We start from the raw sequence: 22,002 nt of genomic DNA on the forward strand, positions 1-22,002 counted from the left end.
ATCCTGCTCCTTTCAGAAAGAATGCCTTCCCTGTAAAAAAAAAAAAAGAAAAAAGAAAAAAAAAAGAAAAAAAAAAGAAAGGGAAAAAAAAGAAAAAATAAGGGGGAGAGAGAGAGAGGAGGAAAAAAAAAGTAGGGAAAACAAAATAGTGCGAGCGAGCACAATCTGATCTGATCAAGCACTTTCAGCTTCATCCCTCCTGGGTCACATACTGCTTCTCCACCAAGGTTTGTGCGGAATTTCTTGAGCAACTTGTCGCTTTTTAAATTTTTCTTTTTCCTCCCTCTCCCCACCTTCCTTTTCTCCTCGCTCCGTTCCTTTCACCCCCACTCTCTTCTCCCATCGCTTTACCCCTTCCCTCCCTTCTCTTTTTCCCCCGTTCCCCCCTTTCTCGGTTGCATAATAATTAATGAGCAATCAAAGTGACTCTGGGCTGCGCAGCAGCGAATGGCACAAGTTCCCACCGGCTTAAGCCACTGGAGCTTCTCAGGCGCAAATGGAACAAATAAAAAAATAAACAAACAACCGCGACGGCCAAAAAAAAAAAAAGAAAAGAAAAAAAGCCAAAAAACCCTCAAACCCAAGGAAAAGTAAGAGCTGGGCGGCAGGAGCTGCTGGGCTGCGCTCCGAGCCGGGAGAGAGCGAAAGAGAAAGAGGCGCTGGGAGAGAGGTGGGTCCAGGGCAGAGCAGGCGCTTCCCAGGGATGGCTGCCGAGGGATGGGATGGGTTTGCTCCTGCCTAAAAAGTCAGGTGCTAAAGTTCAGAACTTCTCAAGTACGTTTCTCTCCCTGCCTCTCTCTCTCTCTCTCTCTGCTCCTTCCCTTTCCTCTTTCTCGTTACAGGTGATCAAAGAAGAGAAACATCTGCAACAGAGCGGAAGAAACGAGGGGATCTCTCTTCGTAGAGAAATTTTTTCCCCCGAGATTTTTTCTTGTTTTCCCTTTTTCCCCTCCCTTTTAATTTTTATTATTTCCCATTTCCCCCTTTTTTTTTTTTTTTTTTTTTTTTTTTTTTTTTTTTTTTGGAATCGCTCGTTTATCACCAAACCCCCCTACTCCCTCCGCTTTAAACCAAACCTAACCAGAAAACTCGCCGAGCACTTTTTCCCCGCCCTGCGCTGCATAACTCCGGCAGCCTCTCCCGCTCCCATCTCAAGCCCTCCGCGCCTTGCTGAGGAGGAGGAGGAGGAGGAGGAGGAAGAGCAGCGGAAGATGGAGGTCTCCACGGACCAGCCGCGGTGGGTGAGCCACCACCACCCGGCCGTGCTCAATGGGCAGCACCCGGACTCGCATCACCCCTCGCTTGGCCATACCTACATGGACCCCACGCAGTATCCTCTCGCCGAGGAAGTGGATGTACTTTTTAATATCGACGGACAAGGCAACCCCGTCCCGCCGTACTACGGCAACTCCGTGAGAGCCACGGTGCAGCGGTACCCCACGGCCCACCACGGTGAGTGTCCCCGCCGGGCCCCCCGCTGCTGCCGGGCAGACCCTCTCCTCTCCTGCCGGCGGGGAAGCTACGTCACGGGTGGATTTTGGGGTTGGCGTATTGGAAATAAATAAAAATTCAGGCTTCCTTCCTTTCTTTCTTTCACTTTCTTTTTTTTTTTTTAATTAACTTTCTTTCTTTCTTTCTTTCTTTCTTTCTTTCTTTCTTTCTTTCTTTCTTTCTTTCTTTCTTTCTCTCTTTCTTTCTTTCTTTCTCTCTTTCTTTCTCTCTTTCTTTCTCTCTTTCTTTCTTTCTCTCTTTCTTTCTCTCTTTCTCTCTTTCTCTCTTTCTCTCTTTCTCTCTTTCTTTCTCTCTTTCTTTCTCTCTTTCTCTCTTTCTCTCTTTCTCTCTTTCTCTCTTTCTCTCTTTCTTTCTCTCTTTCTCTCTTTCTCTCTTTCTCTCTTTCTTTCTCTCTCCCATTCTCTTATTTTCTTTCTCCCTTTCTTTCTCTCATTCTCTTATTCTTTTATTCTCTTTCTCCCTTTCTTTCTCTCATTCTCTTATTCTCTTTCTCCCTTTCTTCCTCTCATTCTTACTCTCTCTCTCTCTTTATTCCTCTCATTCTCTCTCTTTCTCTCTCTTTCTTCCTCTCTTTCTCCTCTCTTTCTCACTTTCTTTCATCCTCTCTTTTTACCTCACATCCCTCTCCCCCCTCTCTCTCCTTTTCCTCTTGCTCGCCTTCCTTCTATTTCTTTCTTTTTCATCTTCCTCTTCACTTCTTCCTCTTGCCCCCTTCTCTTTCGCTCTGGTTTCTCCCCCCTCTCTTTAATTAGGCTAACAGCTAGTGTTTTCATACTGTGTTTAGTTTTTGCACGATTAAGCTGCTCTGGGGAAGCAAAGCAAGCTGGGGAGCAGGGGTGTGAAAATGACCCCGCTGTCCTCACGCTTGGGCTATTTTAATTCGCACTTGGTGAGCTTGTTAGGCTTGGGACGAAAGTTTTGCACACATACCCAGGGCAGCGCCGTGGCGTGGGTTTAAAATAAGAAAGAAACTAAAAAAAAAAATACAGCCCGTGGTGTATTTAGGTAGCAGACCTGGTGTGTTGTCCTGAGGGTCCTGCAGGAAGGTGAATCCACAGCGTGAATCTTGTTCCTGGGTCACAGCTCTCAGAAGGGAGGTGAAATACCTGGGGCCGATGGGGCCCAGGTCCACGGAGGGATGAGCACTTTGGTGCCATCTTTTATGAAGAAGTGGAGAGGTTCAGTAGTTATAGCTGGAGTTTACCTGGATGGTTTAAAAAATAAGGAAAGAAATACAAAAAAATTTAAAAAAAGGAGGGAAAAGAACAGAGGGTGGTTTGTGAAGCCGGACAGTGATCTCTGTCTTGGCAAAATCTAAATCTAAAGGTTTGCAGTGGAAATAACCCCAAAATCATGGAGAAAATGGGATGAGTGGAGTGGAGATGGAGCCGAGCGGGTTCAGGAGGCTCTCCCAGCCCTCAGCAACTTGTTGAGTGCGAGCCTGCATTAGGCTCCGCTCAGTAACTGCATTGTTCTGCTATTAGTCCCTTTAAAACAATTATTTTTAAGGATCAGCAGCCTTTGTCCTTTCTTTCTTTTCTTCCCTTTTCATTTCTTTTTTTTTTCCCAATATATCAGCAGAAAGTGGAAATGCGGTCTCTCTGATCTAGCCTGAATATTATTTACTATGCTACTTCCTGGAGAAGATAATGAATCTTGACCCTTTCTATTCGTATAACCCACCTTCCCTTCCTTTTGAGCAGCGACTTTCAGTATTGTTCACGAGTGCCTGGTATGGTGAAAACCAGTTTGGAGCTTTTCTAGACACACAGGAGGTCGCCATGCAAACATATGTGTCCATCCTGTAACTATCTGTGGCTCTATATGTCTGTGTTTGCATCTCTCCTTCTGTATGTTTAGCAATCTCTATACACATATCACAATGCCTACAGAGGTTAAAGATCTCTAGGTGTCAGAGACTTTCCAGGGCTTTATCATCAGACACAAACTTGCTCCCTTCCAATTGAATAACTGTGTTTTCCATCTTACAGCCATTCGCTCAAGTTGCTGTGGATTTGGATAGATTTAATTCTTAGGATGTATTCTTCTACTTGTTTAGGAAGGGCCGAAAATAATTTAAAATATGAGGTACAAGCCCTTAGGAACATTTATAACCAAAGGGAAAAAGATTTGACTGCAGAAATCTAGTGGATTTTTTTCCCCCCACAAAGTCCAGGTCTGTATTTTAAAAGACAAGTGAAGTGTCCCTTGTCACAAAAAGGTTATGGAGCGTTTCTTTTGAGGCAGTTGGTACCCTCTGCGTGTGCCATATCATCGCGAAAAAGCCAGCTGACATTTCTGTGCAGTCTCGTGGAAGAAGAAAAGACAAACTGAGTGGTTTGCAAAGTTTATCAGCCCTGTTGCAAAGGTTATTGTCATGTCTCTGGGCATTTTCTGGTCTTCTTCGTTTGACCAGAGAATTCCCAGGGTTTATAGCTCACGGCTCTGTTCGGGAAATCATTTTCCAGCTAAGGAAAAAAAATATTTCTGCAGTCGGGACTTGGCAATTTCACGCAGGATCTTTGCTTCAAAGTCTTCGTGGGATTGCCTGGAAAACGGAGAGAGTGAAGCAGAGCTCACCAAATCCCGTGTCACAGGGCTGGCACCCTGCTTGGAGGGTCCCGACCCCAAAACTCATTCCTCAACAGGACCGGAGTTGCCACCCCGCGCTCTTGTAGCTTTTAAAATTTAATTTTTAATGACGAACGGGGTTTCTCATCAGATGTAATTTTCCTTGCTCCCCCCGCATGCTGATCTGTTTGGGAAGGACGAGGGGTGGTGGTGGGGGAAGCACGTCCCGGGACCCCCACGGGGGGCTTTGCCGGGGTGGCAGAGGGATGTGACCGACGTGTCTCCGTGTTTTCTCTCCGAGCAGGGAGCCAGGTGTGCCGTCCCCCGCTGCTGCACGGCTCGCTGCCCTGGCTGGACGGGAGCAAGGCGCTGAGCAGCCACCACAGCGCTTCCCCCTGGAACCTCAGCCCCTTCTCCAAGACCTCCATCCATCACAGCTCACCGGGACCCCTTTCCGTCTACCCACCCGCCTCCTCTTCCACTTTATCCGCCGGCCACTCCAGCCCGCACCTCTTCACCTTCCCGCCGACCCCTCCTAAAGATGTGTCCCCGGATCCGTCCATCTCCACCCCCGGCTCCACCGGCTCCACCCGGCAGGACGAGAAGGAATGCATCAAATACCAGGTGTCCCTGGCCGATACCATGAAGCTGGAGTCCTCTCACTCTCGGAGCAGCATGGCCTCTTTAGGAGGAGCCACCTCCTCCGCTCATCACCCCATCACTACCTACCCACCGTATGTCCCAGAATATGGCTCTGGACTTTTTCCCCCCAGTAGCCTCTTAGGAGGATCGCCAACCGGCTTTGGGTGTAAATCGCGACCAAAAGCACGGTCAAGCACAGGTAGGGCTTTTGGCTTCTTCATCCCCGTTGCTCGGGAGAGGAAGCTGAAGGGGCGGAAAAGTGGGGGACAAAGGGATGGGGCTGAGCCCGCACGCAGGGACATGTGCTCGAGCATCCCTGTGATGAGCAGCAGGGGCTGAAGCCCTCGTGGGGGACGCACACGACACTTCACCTTCCCCACAGGTTGCTCTGCTATGTTTATAACCAAATTCCCCCCTGTCCAGCCCTGGCTGGGGATAGAAGCAGGCCCAGGAACCCAAAGCACCCACCCGGTGCCGCGGGGCTCCAGTCCCGGGGGCGACCCGGCCCCTCCAGCGCCCACGGTGCGCTCGGCTGCGGCTCCCGGGGAGGAAGCGAAACCGAGGGAACCGCAGCATTGGTAGTGATCTCTCTGTATTTTAATAATGGTGCTAAATCCCGGCCAACTTCCCCCGCCTCGCTCTTCCCAGGGCCTCTTCCCAAGCGGCGCCCGGGGATGCGGGGAGGGTTTTCCCCGGGGCGCTGCGGAGAGCTCGCCCACGCAGCCCCCAGCCCCAGCCAGCTCCGTGCCAGGGGCTTTGGGTCACCCGCAAGGACAGTCCCCAGAAGTGTCCCCCCGGCCCCTTTCCCGGGGGAAGCGGAGGGCCCCAGCTCTGTGCGCGCCCGCGGAACGGGGAGCGAGGGGCTGCGCGGTCCGGCTCCCGACGGCGGAGCACGCCGGGCTTGGACCGGGTTCGTGTGCACGGAGGGGTGGGAGTGAGCCGAGGGGAGTGTGTTTGTGTGCAGAGGAAGAGGCGATTAGTCAAAACTCTTTTTCCCCCTTTTAGTTTTTTTTTTCTTTTTTTTCTTCTCTATTTTGTTTTTCCGAGGAGGCTGCTGCGGGGTTGCCTGGCATGAATGAGATCAGTTTTCAGGGTTTTTCCAGGGTGACATTTACTCTGTCTGTCTGAGCAGGGACTGTCTCTATTTAGCTGATATGTTTGAGCTAATCCAATTATTTTCAGACTGCTGCACGCGACAGTTGCATTGTTTATCCAGCGCCAGGAACTTTAATAGAGTCCGGATGCGGTTAGAGTGACAAAAAAACCCAGACCTGTATGTTTTGTACATGAAAGCAGGAGAGAGAGAGAGAGATGGGGTGAAACAAAAGAGAGGGACAGAGACTCCAACAGCCCGGGAGCGGCTGCCCCGTTTAACCGGAGGGGAACAAAACGACCTGGGTATTAACGGGACCGGCTCCCCGCCTGGCCCCAGTACGGACCGGGCGCCGTGTCCGGGGTAGGGACCGGTTCATTGTGGCCCCGGGCGGTGCTGAGCATCCCCCGGCGCCCGCCGAGCCGCAGCTCCCGCCGGGCACCCACCGCCTGCGCGGCATTTTCAAACGGCCTCGGCCCCCCTCCACCCTCTCCTCTTGTTTTCCTTTTGCCACTTTCTGTTTACCTTCTAGAAAGACATCTGCGGTTCGTGATAAACCAACCCCAGCAGCAACACCTTATTTTTTTTTCTTTCTCTATCTTTTTTTTTTTTTTTTTATTTCACCTTTAGAAGTTGATCTTAGCAAGCTAGGACCTCTCAGACAAAGAGGGTTAGAACTGGAGAAAGAGGAGGAAGGGGGTGATTCTGCAGGATAAAAGAGGGAGAAGCGGCTGCAAATGTGTTTTTTTGTTGTTGTAGTTGCTGGGGAGGTGTGAGAGAAGAGGGGTTCGGTGCGAATGCACTGGAAAAACGGTTGCAGTTTGTGGTTAGGGCACGGATGCCTCTTGCTCGAAGGCAGCACGGGCTGGGGCAGCGGGGAGCCGGCTCTGTGCTGAGCTGGCTCTGCTCTGCTCTGCTCTGCTCTGCCCGGCTGAGGTCTGCCACTGCTCTCAGGTGGGCCACGACTGATGTTAGGTACAGAAAAACTTTCCCCACTAAACCAAAGACGCAACAAGAAACCCCTCTGAAAGTAGCTGAGAGGCAGGGTCTGCACCCCCCCAGTTCCCTCCTGCAAGATGGGAACTGGTGGGCTGGGGGAGTCTTCTGCTGCAGTAGCCAGAGAGAGGATAAAGAGGTGCCCAAAAAGAAGGAGAAGGAGTGAAAGAACTTACAAAGCAGGCTTGGGGCTGTTTGCTGTCCCAAATAGCCAGGATGGACCATCAGGCTGCAGATGTGGTGGGAAAACCAAGGGGTTTCTGAAACTTTTGGGTGGTGGAGGCTTAATTTCGAATTAATCAATAGCAGATATTGTCGGAGTTGTTATGTATTGGCTGGAGCTGGGGAGATGTTTTGGGGGTTGTCTGTGATTATTTTGGTGTGGTTTGACCTGAGGCCAGGGGAAGAGTCCCCCAAGGCTCATGAACGCCCCTGGGAGCTGGAAGAGTGCTCAAGGAGTGACACTGGGGTCCTCATATACATCAGAAAGGGGGTCGTGGACTGAAATTCTGTATCTAATATTTTGGGTGTAGAGGGCTGGAAGCTTCCTGCAAAGCCTGCCAAGGTTTTTCTGGTGCCTATGGAAACATGGGGTCTCCAGAGTTGTAGGAGCCCTTAATCCAAAGGTGAGGGGAAATTGTCAGCTCCTCTCACTACCCCAAAGGGACCTGTGGGAGGAGTGAGAGCTTCTTTGGGGAGCCTTTTGAGCCACCATGGCATTCGGGTTGTCATTGTCACCATCCCTCTTCCCTGCTGCTGGGACACAGGCCTGATGCTGCCTGTGGAGCAGTGCTGGGGAGAGGAACAGGATCAGAGCCCACCAGACTGTGCCAGGCACATTGTTCAGTCGTGGCTTTGGACCCTTTTTTGGAAATCCTGAGCTTGTGGGGGACTGGCAGGGTCCGGCATGGCTGGGTCTCTGGGGAGGTTGTGGGGTTTTTTGGTGAGGGGGGCTTCCCCCGGCCCCTTTTATCTCTGCTTTCCCTAAGTGAACCATGTTCTCTCTTGTTTTCAGAAGGCAGGGAGTGTGTAAATTGTGGGGCTACCTCAACCCCTCTGTGGAGAAGAGACGGCACTGGGCACTATTTGTGCAACGCCTGTGGACTCTACCACAAAATGAACGGGCAGAACCGGCCCCTGATCAAACCCAAGAGAAGACTGGTGAGTCTCCTTCTGTTTTATTCTTTCTTCTTCTTCTGCAGCTTTTGCTTCCTGTCTGCAGCTCGGGATGGACAGGGAACCTCAGCCAGCTCCCACTGGTCCCACTGTGTCCGAGGGCTGGGAGGGAGGGATGCTTGGAGAGATGGGACCAGCTGCCTCACCTCTTGCAAAATGCAAAACAGGCTTAAAAATCAAGATCGATCCAGGGCTTCTTGCAAACCAGAAGGGAGTTTTCAACTCCACACGGTGCTTCTGGGTGGTGACCAGAGGACAGTGACATTTTCCAGGGCCTAAGGGCAGGACAATAATTTCCTAGTGGCCAAAGAGATTATCAGGAATACAGGATTTCTCCTGGGCTCTCCAAACTCCTGCCCTCCACTCTTTGATGTGTCTCTATCCCCCTTGACTGGTGGTGTTATGGAGAAGGGACCCAAACTGGATCCCAGGTGTCACTGGAGTGTCTCTGGTCCTGCAAAGAGCTGGAACCATCAGGTGCCACTGGTACCTTGTGTGGTCATTTATGTCTGTGCCAACTGGGTCTCATATGGTGCCACAAGGACACAAGGCAGAGAGGATCGTGAGCGTGCAAAGCCAAGAGTGTGCCCAGGCTACAGAAATTGGAAGAAGATGAAATGTGTGGGTAAATGTTTGAAATAATAGTTACTAGACTGGTGACTGTTCTAAGCACAGGCAATACGTTACAGCATCCCCAGCGATCTGTTCATGCATTTCCCTGGAAGCCACAAAAAGGTCTGGAAGCTGTGGGCATGGCTAATAAATGTGTTAAAGTGTATTTGGCAAATAATCAGGCAGACCACAAGGGGAAAAAATATATCAAGTGGGGGAAAAAATTATGGTCCCTGCTTGGGAAGTTATTGAATGTTTCGAATCGAAGCACGTTTGGTTTTGTCAGGATTAAAGACAGGGAAAGGCTCCTGGGGGCTGCTCAAAATATGGAGGAAAAGTGCGTTTTGCCTCTCTGAGGAATTTCTGAGCTGATGGATGGATCTGGCCAGTTTGGTGAGGCTTGTGCCCGCTATGGCCAGACCCCCCAGGCAGGACAGGGCTGGCTCATTCGTGTTCCTGTCGAAGGTGCTCGCAGCTCTTAGGTTGGGATCAGCTTCCTCACCTCTGAGACACCCATAAAGTTGTATCAGCTTTGTCCCCTCTGGCTCTGGGAAGCATTTGCAGGGTACATTCCCAGGAAGGGCTATGCTGTGAAGGGCACCAGGAATAGCTCTGTCTGTCTGGCTGTGTGAGTTTTGGGGAAGATGTGGGTTTGCTCCTCTACCCCGCCAAACTTCCGGCGTGTGAAACCTCTCCGTGCCCTCCTATACGGGCTTTTCCCGTATAGGAAAATGTTTGTCTCTCTCATCTTTCATAGCCTTGTTAGAAAAGAGGAAAAGCTTTCTAGGGAGGGAAGTACAGGCTGGAATTTTGATTTTTTTTGGGCAGCTCTCTTGTTCTCTTCTCCTCCTCCCCCCTGGCCCTTCTGTCTTAAACACACAGCCCTCGTTTTCTTTATTTTTTTTTTCCTCGTTCTCTCTCTATGTGTAAAGTTAACTTCCTAGGAAAAAGCTGCCGGATATCTGAGCCCTGGAGATAACTCCTAAACAACAGCTCCGTTTCCCCAGTCCAAACACACAGGAGCTTGAGCGTATCCAAACAAGCAGAGGGGGAGGCAGAATAGGAAAGCGGCTGGAAAGAGGGGGAGAGTTTTCAAAAAGTGTCTGATGGAACCACGAAAGAATGTCCCGAGTCACCCTGAGCCCGGCACATGTAAAATGAACTATATAAATAAATACATAGTAAAAGGTCATTCTTGGGGGAAAAAAAAAAGAGGAAGAAAGAGAAGAAGTAAAGAGAGACCTTGTCTTGCGTTATCGCTCCAATCTTTGGGCATTTTAGTTAAAGTCACAAAAAGTTCCCCTTCTTTAAATGCGACCTTTGCTAAATGTGAAATTTGATTTTTCTACTTCCCTCACCCCACCACCCTCCACCCTCCTGCACTGCCTGGGAAAAAGAAAAAAAAAGACAAACATCCCTAATGTTGTTTGCACCTATATTTATTTCCCTTGCTAACCTCTGGAAAAAAAATTTAGTCAGAAGGCACCAGAGCTGGGCTTGCACTTGCGTTTTCTGTGCCTGGATGTGGACGTGCATGTAGCTGTGGCTTGACTGGATCTCTCCTGCTGTAAAGGCAGGCGGGCTGGGCAAGGCTGTGGACGGAGGCTCGGGGTGGGGATCCAGCTCCTTCCCTCTGCCACAAGGATCCTGCGTGACCTCGGGCTGGTTTCATAGGCTCTGATCACAGCTGTCCTGAAACTAATGATAGGATTTGATGGGTGGGAGAGAGGAGGCAAAGAAATTCTTAGATGCTGAGAACCCAGCCCAAGCCTTGTTAAATTCAATGGGTGTGTTTGTGAGGGTGTCCTTTAGGTGACAGGGATGAAGTCTCGCTGGCCAAGGGGGCTCAGACAGCTCTACTTCATCTTGAGAGGGAAGGTGAAAGATTTGGAGATGTTGGCAGGGGAATCAAGAACAGGCAGGTGGTACCACACTATCACTGCCTAAAAAATCTTCAGCCCTCCTGGAGGTCATTCCTGTTCCTGTCACAGGCAGTGGCAGCCCCACCGCTGCTGAAATAAAATCTTTCTTTAGTTTTTTCTCCCATTCCCTGCCCATGCAGAGGGAGAACTCTCCGTTTCCAAGTCAAGCCAAGCTGGTTTTGGAAGGATTATAGCCAATTTCTCAGCAGGCCCATGCACATGCAATATTATTTTAGGAAAATGATGCTTGGAGCTTTGTGGGTAAATGCAGACACTGAAAATGCCCCTTAATTAAGCATCTTTATTAGTACTTGGTTCCTCCAACCTCCTCAATTTCACCTTTTCATCACTGCTAGCGCTTCTGAAGTTGTGCCTTTGCTCACTGGCAGCTGTGGTCCTATAGATGATATGGGGCAGCTAATTAGTCATCCCATTACTGCCACGGCGAGGCCCTGAGTCGTTGATTAGCGTCAGTGGATGCCATTGCTGGAGCTTTACAATAGTGTTATTATTCATTGTTTCCTGCCCGCTGCCTCTGTCTCCGGTAGAAGTTGGTACAGCATAAAAGGTGCACCCTGGGACCGAAAGAGCTTAAAATACTCAGCTAATGATGCTGAATTTTTGCAAGTGAAACACAGTAGTTGGAAATAGTTTAAGAGAAGACAGTAGATGTTGTGATTTATTTGCTTATTTAATGTCAGAATTTGTTTGAAGGCAGCGAGGTGGTGACCAGGCGTGTCTTTTGAACGCGCTTGCCGTAAGAGAAATTACGGCGAGCGCTGTGTAGAAACCCCAAATATCTTCAAAGGGGATGTTTCCCCTGTGTGGGCTGAGCCAAATATCACTGGTTTTTAGAAATTTCCTTAGGCTTGATTTTTGGGTCTGATAAAGGCAAAGCTGCCACCAAGAGACTCAATCCAGCCTCGTGCCCCTCCAAGCCATGAGCGCCGAATGTCAGGAATTGGGGGGCAGAGAGCTGCAGACTCTTCTCCAGCTCTTTAGTGAGAACCTGGCTGCGCAAGCTGTTGTCTCCATGCTGCCTTTGGAACAGATTCACTATTTCATTATCCTGGAGATTTTGAAGGGAGCCCAGTTTGGGTCCATGGCGTGGTCAGGAGGTGTGCGTGCATCAGTTCGGGGCTCTGCTCTTCACGGTGGGATGTTTCGTCTTCTCTGCTGGCCCTGGGATTTTTTCAAGTCCCCAACTCCTGCTGGTCACCAGCACAGAGAAGTCAGCTAAAGGCCTCCTTGGGACTGGCTTGGTTCACAGTGGTTTATGGTCAGGCAAAATGGAACTGTCCCTACGGGCAGCCTGAGAGAGCCACTCGCTTTCGGATCAGCCACTCTGTGATGCTTCCTAGTACTCATGGGCATTGTCTTATTTATTTTTTAGACAGTCCTTTTTGTCTAATTAAAAGAAAAAAAAATCCTCCCCTATCTAAAGCAAAACCAACCCGTCCTCTCTCCACCTACGCCGCATTCAATTATGATTAAAATTGCAACATGACCTAACAAGAGTTGGTATTAACGCTAAGGCTGTGCCAGTGTCCATGTTTGCATTTTGGGTTTGTTGTACGGTATCCAAAGATGTGGTATTTTCTTTCTTTTTTTTTTTTTTTCAATGTTGGATGTGCTACAGTGTGCGGCTGTGTGGGGTGAGGGGTAAATTTGAAACAGTAAGAGCACAAAAGAGAGCATTAAAGGCTCAGTTCTGCAAGGTGCCAAGCATTGCTATGATCTGGCAAATCGCTTAAGCACATGTTTTAACTTTAAGCACATGAGCAGTTCCATTGAAAGCAACGCATCGGGATGAAATCAGAGCTCTGGGACCATGTCATATTGATGAAGAATAGATAGGATGGGGATCTAAAGGTCTTTTTTTTTAGGAGCTTTAGGCATTTGCACACACGCAAGCATGCATACGCGCTCACACAGCAGTCTGAAAGCTCCTGTTCCTCCTTCAGAGGCAAAAGGACAATTTGTTTGCTAGAGTTACAGTTTTTAAATGATAAGTACGAATTTATGCATGCGAAAGAAAGCAACTTTACTAAATTTGACTTTGCTAAGTCATTATCACAGCTAACAAAAAAAGCTTCTGTATACACTTTGCCACGTAGATTTTTTTTCTTGTTCCTACCTCTTTATGAAATGGTAAATTCTTCTTTCAGGCTTGTTACCAATCTTTAAATAAACATGAAGGTTTGGGCTGAGAAAAGGGTGTAATTAAAAAGTTGGGATTCTTGCTCTTTGCCACAGTGTTATTTCCGATCTGGAGCCTGTCTCCTTTGAAGCTGAGCTGAGTTTACGGGACCGGGCTGCGCTTGCGGTCGGGCCCGGCGAGCAGCTGCCCACCCTGGTCTCACCCGGAGCTCACTGGAGCTGGAGTGACTCACGCCCTCGACTCCAGCAATTGTCAGTTCAGGCCCTGACTGCAGAATTAGACCCCTGGGGGGTCTGGGAGAATTAAGATGGAAAGACATGTTGGCATTTAAATAACATTTTCCCCTCTGGAATGGGCTGTGCCAGAGCTGCTAATTTTGATGAGTTCTATCAGAGGTTTAGCACTCACTTTTAGGATGCCCTTTGGCACCTGATTCAGTTCACATATAATTTGGGATTAAAGTACCTTGGGGATTTTTTTTCACAATTATTATTTGTTCTCACAAGTCAGTTTCTGGAGGCCTCTGCTGATGTGCGTCAGTCTTGCAGGGTTGATGTTTTCTTTCTCAGAAATTTTGCTGATTGCATTTTTTTTTTTTAACACTGGTGTTTTTCTCTTCCTCTCCTTCTCTTTCCCTCCTTCCCACAGTCTGCAGCCAGGAGGGCGGGCACGTCCTGTGCAAACTGTCAGACCACCACTACCACCCTGTGGAGGAGAAATGCCAACGGTGATCCCGTCTGTAACGCCTGTGGGCTCTACTACAAGCTGCACAATGTAAGTGTGACTGTAATACTCAATAATGGGGCCTCAGCTCTGGTGCTCAATGATCCAAACTCTTCCTTAACTTGAGGATTTCCAGTCTCAGGTGGTGCTGAGACCTCTGTTATCCCTTTGGGGACCTTGGGGTTTGGAGCGATGAGTTGTCAGCCTTTCAAACGTAGCCTATCCAACTTGGGGAGGTATAAAACAAGGCTGTCCATGGATAATATTAGAGCTTTTCCTTGCCTGAGCCAAGAAAGGAGGGGTGGGTCAACACAGAGAGACATTATCTGCTGCTGATTGGGCTCAGAGAGTTGGAAAAGACAACATGCTGTCCTGCAAGCCAATATCCCTTCTATGCATAGCTTGGTTCCTCCAGCAAATATAAACTCTGGAAAAAAAGAAATATGTGCCAGAAACTATTTAGATCATTCTTGGGTTTGTGGCTGCCTTTGTCCTCTCCCCAAAGATGATTTATTTAGGCCCTGTGTTTGTGCTGGTCGATGCAAATGAGTCCCAAACCAAAAAAGGACTTGATTTAGTTAGCGGGTTGCAGAGTGTGTTCAACCTGTGATGTGAATTTCAAAGCATCTGTCATGGAAGGGAAGGAGAAATGAAATGAAATGAAATGGCTGGCAGATTTAATCTAATATCTCCATGCAAAGCCAGCTTGCAGGAACGAGGGATATGTGCCCCAGGGAAAGAGCTAAGGGACCTGAAAAGTCCTCTACTGAATAATACTGCTAATAAAGGAGACTAAAGGCTACTCCTGTTCCTCTCATTCCACTTGTGGCATTAGAATAATTATTATGTCAAAAGAAGGAAAAGACTTCCAATGTCTCTGCTTTGATATATTTTTTTCCACTAGTGGTTGATTGCTCTGTGTTTGATTTGGAAATCTGGGGCTATGTTTTGCCCTTATGTCCACCCATGGAAACACATCAAAGACATATCGGGTTTCATGGGGCATCCAACCCTTGTGGTATCTCAGTCTCTTCCATTTGTTATTTCAAACTGTTTGGTTTCTTAGGATGAGTAAACAAGTTTGGCTTAAGTAGAAAAAAAAACCCAACAAACAACCAGGCTAATTTTTCACCTGTTTCATGGGAGGCATCTCTCTTGGAAAAAAGGAAAATGTGTTTACCTTTTAGTGGGCAGGTGTCTCAGCACGCTTTGAGTCTCATGTAGCAAGTAAAGCTTGTCATCAAACTCTCAGTGTGATCACTGCAAACACACTGGGCTGGACCCAGAGTGAAAACTCTCAGAATATCATGAGAAAATATTCTGTTTTCTATTTCCTTGGCAAGAAGGGATCAAGGTCAGACAGCTTCGCTGAGCAGGGGATACATGCTTGTGCTCTGTTTCCATTTTAGCCTTGGAGCCACCAGTGGTAGGACTTAAATCATTTAGTTTGGGAAACCTCAAGGAGCTGCTCCTCCTGTAGCCAGCAAAACCCGTTGAAGAAAACAGGCTCTTTTCAGCTGGTGCTGGTGGATGTTTGTGTTTCAGTGGGATGACTTCTACCCTTGAATAGGTCCTCCCCATGCCTGCAAAAGATGGCAGGATGATGAGTTACGATGTGTCTGATTCCATTGTAGACATCTGACCAGAGAAATCTCCTCCTGGAGTGCTTAGAATGGTGTCTCAATGCTGAGGTTCTTCAGAAAGGTGTCTGCAAGAGCTTATCCTTTTATTTTTTTCACTAACACTGCAAACCTAGTTGGCCTGAATTGACCTCTAGATCCAGTGTTTAGGGAAACGCCGATCCAGCTGTGAAATTTGTGACATGGGGCAGGCCTTGAGCACATTGGAACCATTTTCATATTCATTAAAAACTCCAACAGCTGCTTAAAAGCTCAGCATAGCTACTTACCAAAGTCAAGTAGTATCTTGCCTTATGAGCAACGCCATTAATGGATTCTGCTTAAATGAAACCCCCAGAGGACTGAGCTCCCGTGTGCAGCAAAATAACCAGGATACTAAAACCTAGATATGAGTGGGTAGATCCTTTTATAAAAAATTCTTAAAGTGTATTTAGTATTTAGTAAAGTATTTACTTAAGTATTTAGTTATGGCTGTGGTGAGACGTGTGGTCCTGCTCCCTGTGTGTATATTATCTCCTGATTTCCATCAGGAGAGGAGTCAGAAATAGAGAGGCTGATTGTAGCGTGTCCTTCCCAAGCAGCTGTCAGCATGGGTGTTGTGCCAGTGCCCGTGAAAGGTCTTTGGATGCTTGGAAGTTGACTTAACCCTGTTTCAGGCTAGGCTGTAGCAAATTCCTCTCTGCTGTTTTATCCACCCCCCTCCCCGTTTTTTCTTTTCTTTGGGTTTAATGAAATTTTCTGGGACCTTAACATCATTAGGCTATTTTAATGGATTGATCTGCAGTTGAAACTTCCTCAGATTTTATGTCCACACTGGGAACAATTGCAGTGAAAAGGCGAATTTTTTTCCATGGTGTTAATTTTTTCATGGAGCTATATCAGTTTGTTTTACTGTTGATTCCCACAGCTTAAGCAAACCCATTTGTCAGTAGGATATAAGCAATAATCATAATAGTCTTGGGGTGCATTTAGTGAAACTGTTGGCATTCCTCCCACTGACTTCAACAAGAGCCGGCTCCATTAACACCAGTATTAACAATGACTAATATTTCACATTGATACGGCGCCTTTCATCCCGTGGCATCCCAGAGTGCTTTCTAAGATACAGCCAGCCTGGAAGATTAACCCAACGTTGTAATGACTATGTCTGAAGGATAAATCCACTTCAGTGACAGGACCTTATTGAGGTCAATGGCAAAATCCCATTGTCTTCAGTCAGAGCAAGATCAGACCTAAAATGGTTAAGACTTTCCCTTGGATTTCATCTGTTGAATATGAGGTTCTCATCCTTGCTATTTTAGTCCTTAGAAGTGGGATGAGCCTTTGCACACTTCAGGGATGGGTGGGAGTGTACCTTGCTGGAGGTGTACAGCAGACGGGCCTGGGCCCATAGAAGTGAGTGATTGCCATTATTTTTGGTAAAATTAATCAGAAAAGGCCCCTTTTTCAATACCCTAAAGCAGGCCTATGTGTCCCGAGAGCAGAGCAGTCAGTATTTTGCATATGATAAAACAAAGAGCATAATTCCTGCCCATAATTAATTTGCTCCATCTGAAATTAATGAATTTCATATACATGCGTTGGGCTGGTTTAATTTTAATTTAGCATGTGTTTGTCATTTTTATCAGAATGAATTTTCACGGAGAAGGTCTTCCCTCCGGGTTTTTAATTTCTCTACCCCAGAAACAGAGATGGGTCCTTGGCTTTGATGTATTGGGGACCTCTTTTACCCTGCTGTGACTGGTCTTTGAAGTCACTGGAAAAAATTTCCAGCTTGCTGCTTTGATTGTGCTGGTTCCTGACATTTATCTGAGTCTTTATCTGCTTGGCTCCTGGCTTAGTTACCTGCTCAGAGTGTGAGACCATTTACACTGGGATGATGTGGCCAGCCAACAGCTTGCATGGCAGCTCTGACCCCAGCTGTGGGCTGGCCATGGCTTTGTCACCATCCTGGTGACACAGAGCTGGTGTTCCCATGCTCGAGTTTCATGTCAAATCATGGCCTGGGCCATCCTGTTCTTAGAGATTGAACAAAACAGGAGAGATGTTGCTTTGGGGAAGTGTTCACTGTCCTGTGGGATATGATACCCACAAAGTTCAGGAGCCTGTGCTTGTTCCAAGACCCAGAACAGCCCCAGTCCCACCACCAGGCTGATGTCACTTTGCCACAACCAGCTCCCAAGCTTGCAACTTTGCTGCTTCAACTGGAAATTGGTTCTGGCTGCCCCTGAGCCTTTGCGTTGTGATACAGACCCTCATTTGAAGCTGGTGGGGCAGGGGCTGTGTGTGCCTCCCCAAATCTGAGCTGGATTTGCCAGGGATTGGCACTTCCTGGCCTCCTTTGATGCTTCTGCGTGGTGGGGCTCACCTGGGGCTTCTCCCTGGCTTTGAACCTGGGCAACACATCCCTGTTAAAAACTTAAAACAGGCCAGGCAAAGCTTTCCAGTCTGAGTCTGGAGCAAAGGACCATCCTTGTGTGTGCATCCTCATTCCCTCAGTGAGGACAGAAAGCCAGGGAAGTGGGTTGTGTTGTGTTTGGAACCCACGACATTTTAAATTTTGCTTGCTGCTGCTGCAGGGCTGTTGTTGGGCTGATCATGGGCAGATTCTTCCTTCCTACCTTTAACTGTTGGCAAGCAGGGCTGCTCTCTTCATCTCTTGTCACTCGCTTCATCTTCATCTTGTCACTGCTGGTAAAAAGAGCCTGGGGTCACAAATCCAGACTGGAATGACAAACTCTGGGATGCCAAAACCAGAGATGAGCCTGGTCCTTCCTTTCCCCATAATTCCATCTTTGCATGTAACAGGGAGCTATTTTATCCTGGCCTCCCTGGGGAGAGAAATCAATCCAGGAATGATTCTCATGCTGTGAAAAGGGAGCAGAAAGGGGCTGAGGAGCAACAAGTGAAACTTTGCTGTGATCTGGATGAAGGGAATGCTTTGTTCCTTGTGCTGATTTAAGGTCTTATGGACAAAGAGTTGCTCAGAATCTTTGCAGGGACACCTTTTCATTGTCCTTCACAGATCCTGGTGGACAGTGGATCCATTTTTTCTCCCTTTTGCAGAATATCCATCAGCACCATCATGTGCTCGCATTTATTATGAAAAATGGTTCAGCCTCAGAGTGATTTGCTGCCTTCTGCTATAGGTGAAATCCTGCAGAGGAGCCAGAGCAAGACCCATTTACATTATCAAGCCTGGATTTTAAGGTTGTTTAGGGACATTGGAGGCATAAAGTGTGGTTTGTGAAGTTTCATGTCACCTGTGCTAGTACATAATGTGATGCTGGCTGTCTGTGCAGTATAGAATGATAAAATCATGGAATACTGTGAGTTGGAAGAGATCCACTAGAATCATCAAAGTCCAACCCCTGGCGCTGCACAGGACAGCCTCAAGTAATAAGAATAATAAGAGTTTCTTACAGGGTGTACAACAGATCTTTTGCTACCATTTCCTAACCCTGATGGATGATAATTTCTGCTGTGTAGTTTCAGGAGGAGAATTTAATGTTTATTTTCCCTACAGATAAGTTTGTATACATGTAGAAAATGCATTGCTGGTCAGCACAGATACCTGCTTCAGCCTCCCTAAAAAAACCTGGAAGCCTTTAGAAATAAAATCAGATTAGCTAAAGAAAATCAGAAAGGATGATCAGAGCAAAATCTTTTGAAAGAAGAAAAATAAAACAAAACCCCCTTCCCTTTTGTGGAGAGTTGCCCAGTTTCCTAATGGAGCTGTGAAAGCCTGAGACCCCTCACAGCACTGAAATCCCAGCAGCTCTTGCTGCTAATGGTTTTAGATCAGACAGGAAGCCTCAGGGTGAGACGGTGTCTGTGGGGAATATTTCCAGGAGGTAATGATTGGTTTCATACCTAAACACAATGCAATTACCTAATGTGCAGATAGTTGAAATTTTTCAGCTGCTGTGAATTATTCGGGTATGTTTTGCTCCTGTGTGGCTCTGCCAGCAATTTTCTGTCGTCTTGTCTTCAGAAATTTCAACTGAGCTTGGGATTTCCTGGAGGGATCTGAATTTTGGGATGGAAATGGAGAGGCTGGGTGCAGGGGAGGAGGGGGACTGTGACCAGCTGGTCCTCCTGGGCTGGGGCATGGGGTACACGGATCCTATGGTGATTTGGGGAGAAGGGATGGAAGCACAAAAAAATAATTGATTTTTGTTTAGATTAACAGACCCCTGACTATGAAGAAAGAAGGAATTCAGACCAGAAACCGAAAGATGTCTAGCAAATCCAAAAAGTGCAAAAAGGTCCATGACAACCTCGAAGACTTTCCCAAGAGCAGCTCCTTTAACCCCGCCGCCCTCTCCAGACACATGTCCTCCATCAGCCACATTTCACCCTTCAGTCACTCCAGCCACATGCTGACCACACCGACACCGATGCATCCTCCATCCAGCCTCTCCTTCGGACCTCACCACCCCTCCAGCATGGTCACTGCCATGGGTTAGCAAGAGACTCCCCTGCTGAATGCTTACAGTCTCAAAATGAGATTTACTTTATATACTACTTGCATTTTTGCAGGCGTGTGGTTATGGGTCTGACGTCCCGAATCAAATGGGAGAGGGAAAAAAAAAAAAGAATTAAAAAAAATTAAAAAAAAAAAGGTTATTTGAAGGCGTAAGAGAGAGAGAGAGAAAAAAATAAAAATGCAGAAAAAAACTACAAAAAGCACAAAAAAGGAAAAAAAAAGAAAAAAAGCAAAAAAAGAGTAAAAAAAAAGTTTTAAAAAAGTGATGTTTGCCACTTTTTAAAGGAACTCACTATGGCGTCTATGTATTCTTACCCACTGAATCTGGATACCATTTGTGAATAAGCCATTCAGAACTTGCATTCCCTATTGGACAGGATCTCTAGTGCTGTGAAAAAATAAAATAAAATAAAATAAAAAACGCTGAACATTGCATATAACTTATATTGTAAGAAATACTGTACATTTGAGGAAGACTTTATTGCATCTGAGGAGCTGTAAAGAAAAAGGCATGAAGGACTCCGAGAGATTTTTTTTAAAGGAAAAGAAAAAAAAAAAAAGAAGATGGGAGGACAATTTAAAAACCAGAAAAACAAACAATGCAGACCAAGAGGAAACGCGGTCTTATGAACAAATGGACCAACTGCCAGTCATGTCTTCTCCTTTTATTTTATTTTTATTTTGGTTTTTTTTCGGTTGGTTTTTATTTTGGTTTCTTTTTTTTTTTTTCATTTCCGGGGAGGGGGAGGGGGCTGGCTAGAACGGTTTTGATGATGCATTAACTAACTAACTAACTAAATAACTAAATAAATAAAAGCTGTAGGGAGATCATTCATTCTGGGCCATGGGCCCTTTGCATAGGAAGTACCAATGGTGTCAGGCAATCAGTGTTAACATGCGGACATTGCCAACAAGGGGGTTTCAGATAGCCATTCTCCAGGTCTATACGCATTGTGAACAAGTTCCTGTAATTGTTGTTTGTATGTATAATTCAACACACCAAAATAAGAAAGATGTAGATTTATTTCATCCTATTATACAGACTGAATGGTTGTACAAATTTATTTACTGCTAGTGATAAGACCTGCTCTTTTTTTTTTGTTTTGTTTTGTTTTCATATTTTTTCCTCTTTTTTTTTTTTGGAGAATAAACTAGATTAAATTCTGTTGACTTAACAGTGTTTTGTGCTTGGGGGTGGGAAAAGAAACATTTTTCTTTCTTTATTAATTTTTCTTAGCATTTGTTTGGATGGTATTTATGACATAGTTACCACGGGTACGGGAATGTCTGTCTCTGCGCTCATGCTGACAGCCAAAGCAATGTTTGCAGTGGCTTGATAAAAAAAAAAAAAAGATAAATCACAGAACAAAGGAAAAAAACCCTCAAAAAATAAATGGACTGCATGTTAGTGTAACCCCACTGTCCGGTGTGTGCTCCCTGTCCCTTGAATTGCAGCCCAGCTGCTGCCCCTGCGTGGTTTCGGGCTCCCAGGTGGGATGGGTCCCTTTGGGTCTCGGGCAACCATGACCAAACTGGTGTTGAGGACAATTTGGGGCTGGGATAAGTGCAAAGGTACAGCAGGGTCCTTATGATCAGGCTGCTTTTGAAAAAAGCAAAGGTTGTGGACAGGAGCTGGAAAAGCTGTGTCTCATGGGGTACTCAGTGATAGATCAAACAAGTGACAGCTGAGATCTTGATGTGAAATCAGGATGGATCAGATCTGCCCTTCTCTTGGGGGAACGGACAGAATCCATCTTGAAAGGCTGGGTTTGATGAGAGAGAAAATTCACAAAAATTCAAAGGCCATTAGCCAGTCCAGTCCTGCAAGAACTCTCTTTGAAACAGTGCAACTTTAATTAATATTAGTATTGATAAAGCAGAGTTTGGCTCTGATTGTTTCATTTCTGGTGGTTTAATCCTTAGGAATCCATCCTTCTTTTAGTTTTCAGAGTTTACTCATCCAGCTTCTTTATGCTACTACAAGGGTTGGGAATCCACCTTCCAAATGAAGGGTTAAACGTCTTATCAAACCACTCCATTTGCTGGAGATTTAAGCGCAGTGTGATAAGACAGAGGTTACCAAGACTGTGAGAAAATGCTTGAAAAATCCCAAACAAAAATACAACCCCCAAATGTAAAAAACCTCAACAGACGTGACCTGCAAATTATTTTTATATTTTTAATGCTGAGTGAAATATTTCACCCAGAATTATGTGTACCACTGCCTTTTAGTGCCAGGTGGATGGAAAAATATCATCACATCTGTCACAGCTGTTTGAACCCACTTTCTCTGGAGGGAGGGGTAACAGTGGCACGGTCTAATCTGCTGCAGGATGGTTCACACCAGGGAGGGTGCTGCATGCAAGGAATAAAACACTTTAAAACTTTCAGGATGATTATACAGAGGTCAGATAGTTGGTGATTTGGGAATGGGGAGGAGGGGCAGAGGGTTGACTTTCATTTGA

At 46.7% G+C, this 22,002-nt stretch overlaps 1 protein-coding gene across 2 annotated transcripts; it reads left to right on the plus strand.

Moving 5' to 3' along the window:
* Positions 1-1,001: 1,001 nt before the first annotated feature.
* GATA3 (GATA binding protein 3) lies at positions 1,002-20,951 on the plus strand. Of its 2 annotated transcripts, none has more exons than XM_064421731.1 (5): positions 1,002-1,452; positions 4,388-4,924; positions 7,830-7,975; positions 13,334-13,459; positions 19,233-20,951. In XM_064421731.1, the coding sequence occupies exons 1-5, from the start codon at positions 1,212-1,214 to the stop codon at positions 19,515-19,517; spliced, it is 1,335 nt and encodes a 444-aa protein (XP_064277801.1). In that variant the 5' UTR covers positions 1,002-1,211; the 3' UTR covers positions 19,518-20,951. The 2 variants fall into 2 exon arrangements, with proteins under 2 accessions (XP_064277801.1, XP_064277802.1); XM_064421732.1 differs by having other exon boundaries at positions 7,833-7,975.
* Positions 20,952-22,002: the final 1,051 nt, after the last annotated feature.

This window comes from Passer domesticus, chromosome 5, assembly GCF_036417665.1.
Source record: "Passer domesticus isolate bPasDom1 chromosome 5, bPasDom1.hap1, whole genome shotgun sequence".
NCBI classification, from domain to species: Eukaryota; Metazoa; Chordata; class Aves; order Passeriformes; family Passeridae; genus Passer; species Passer domesticus.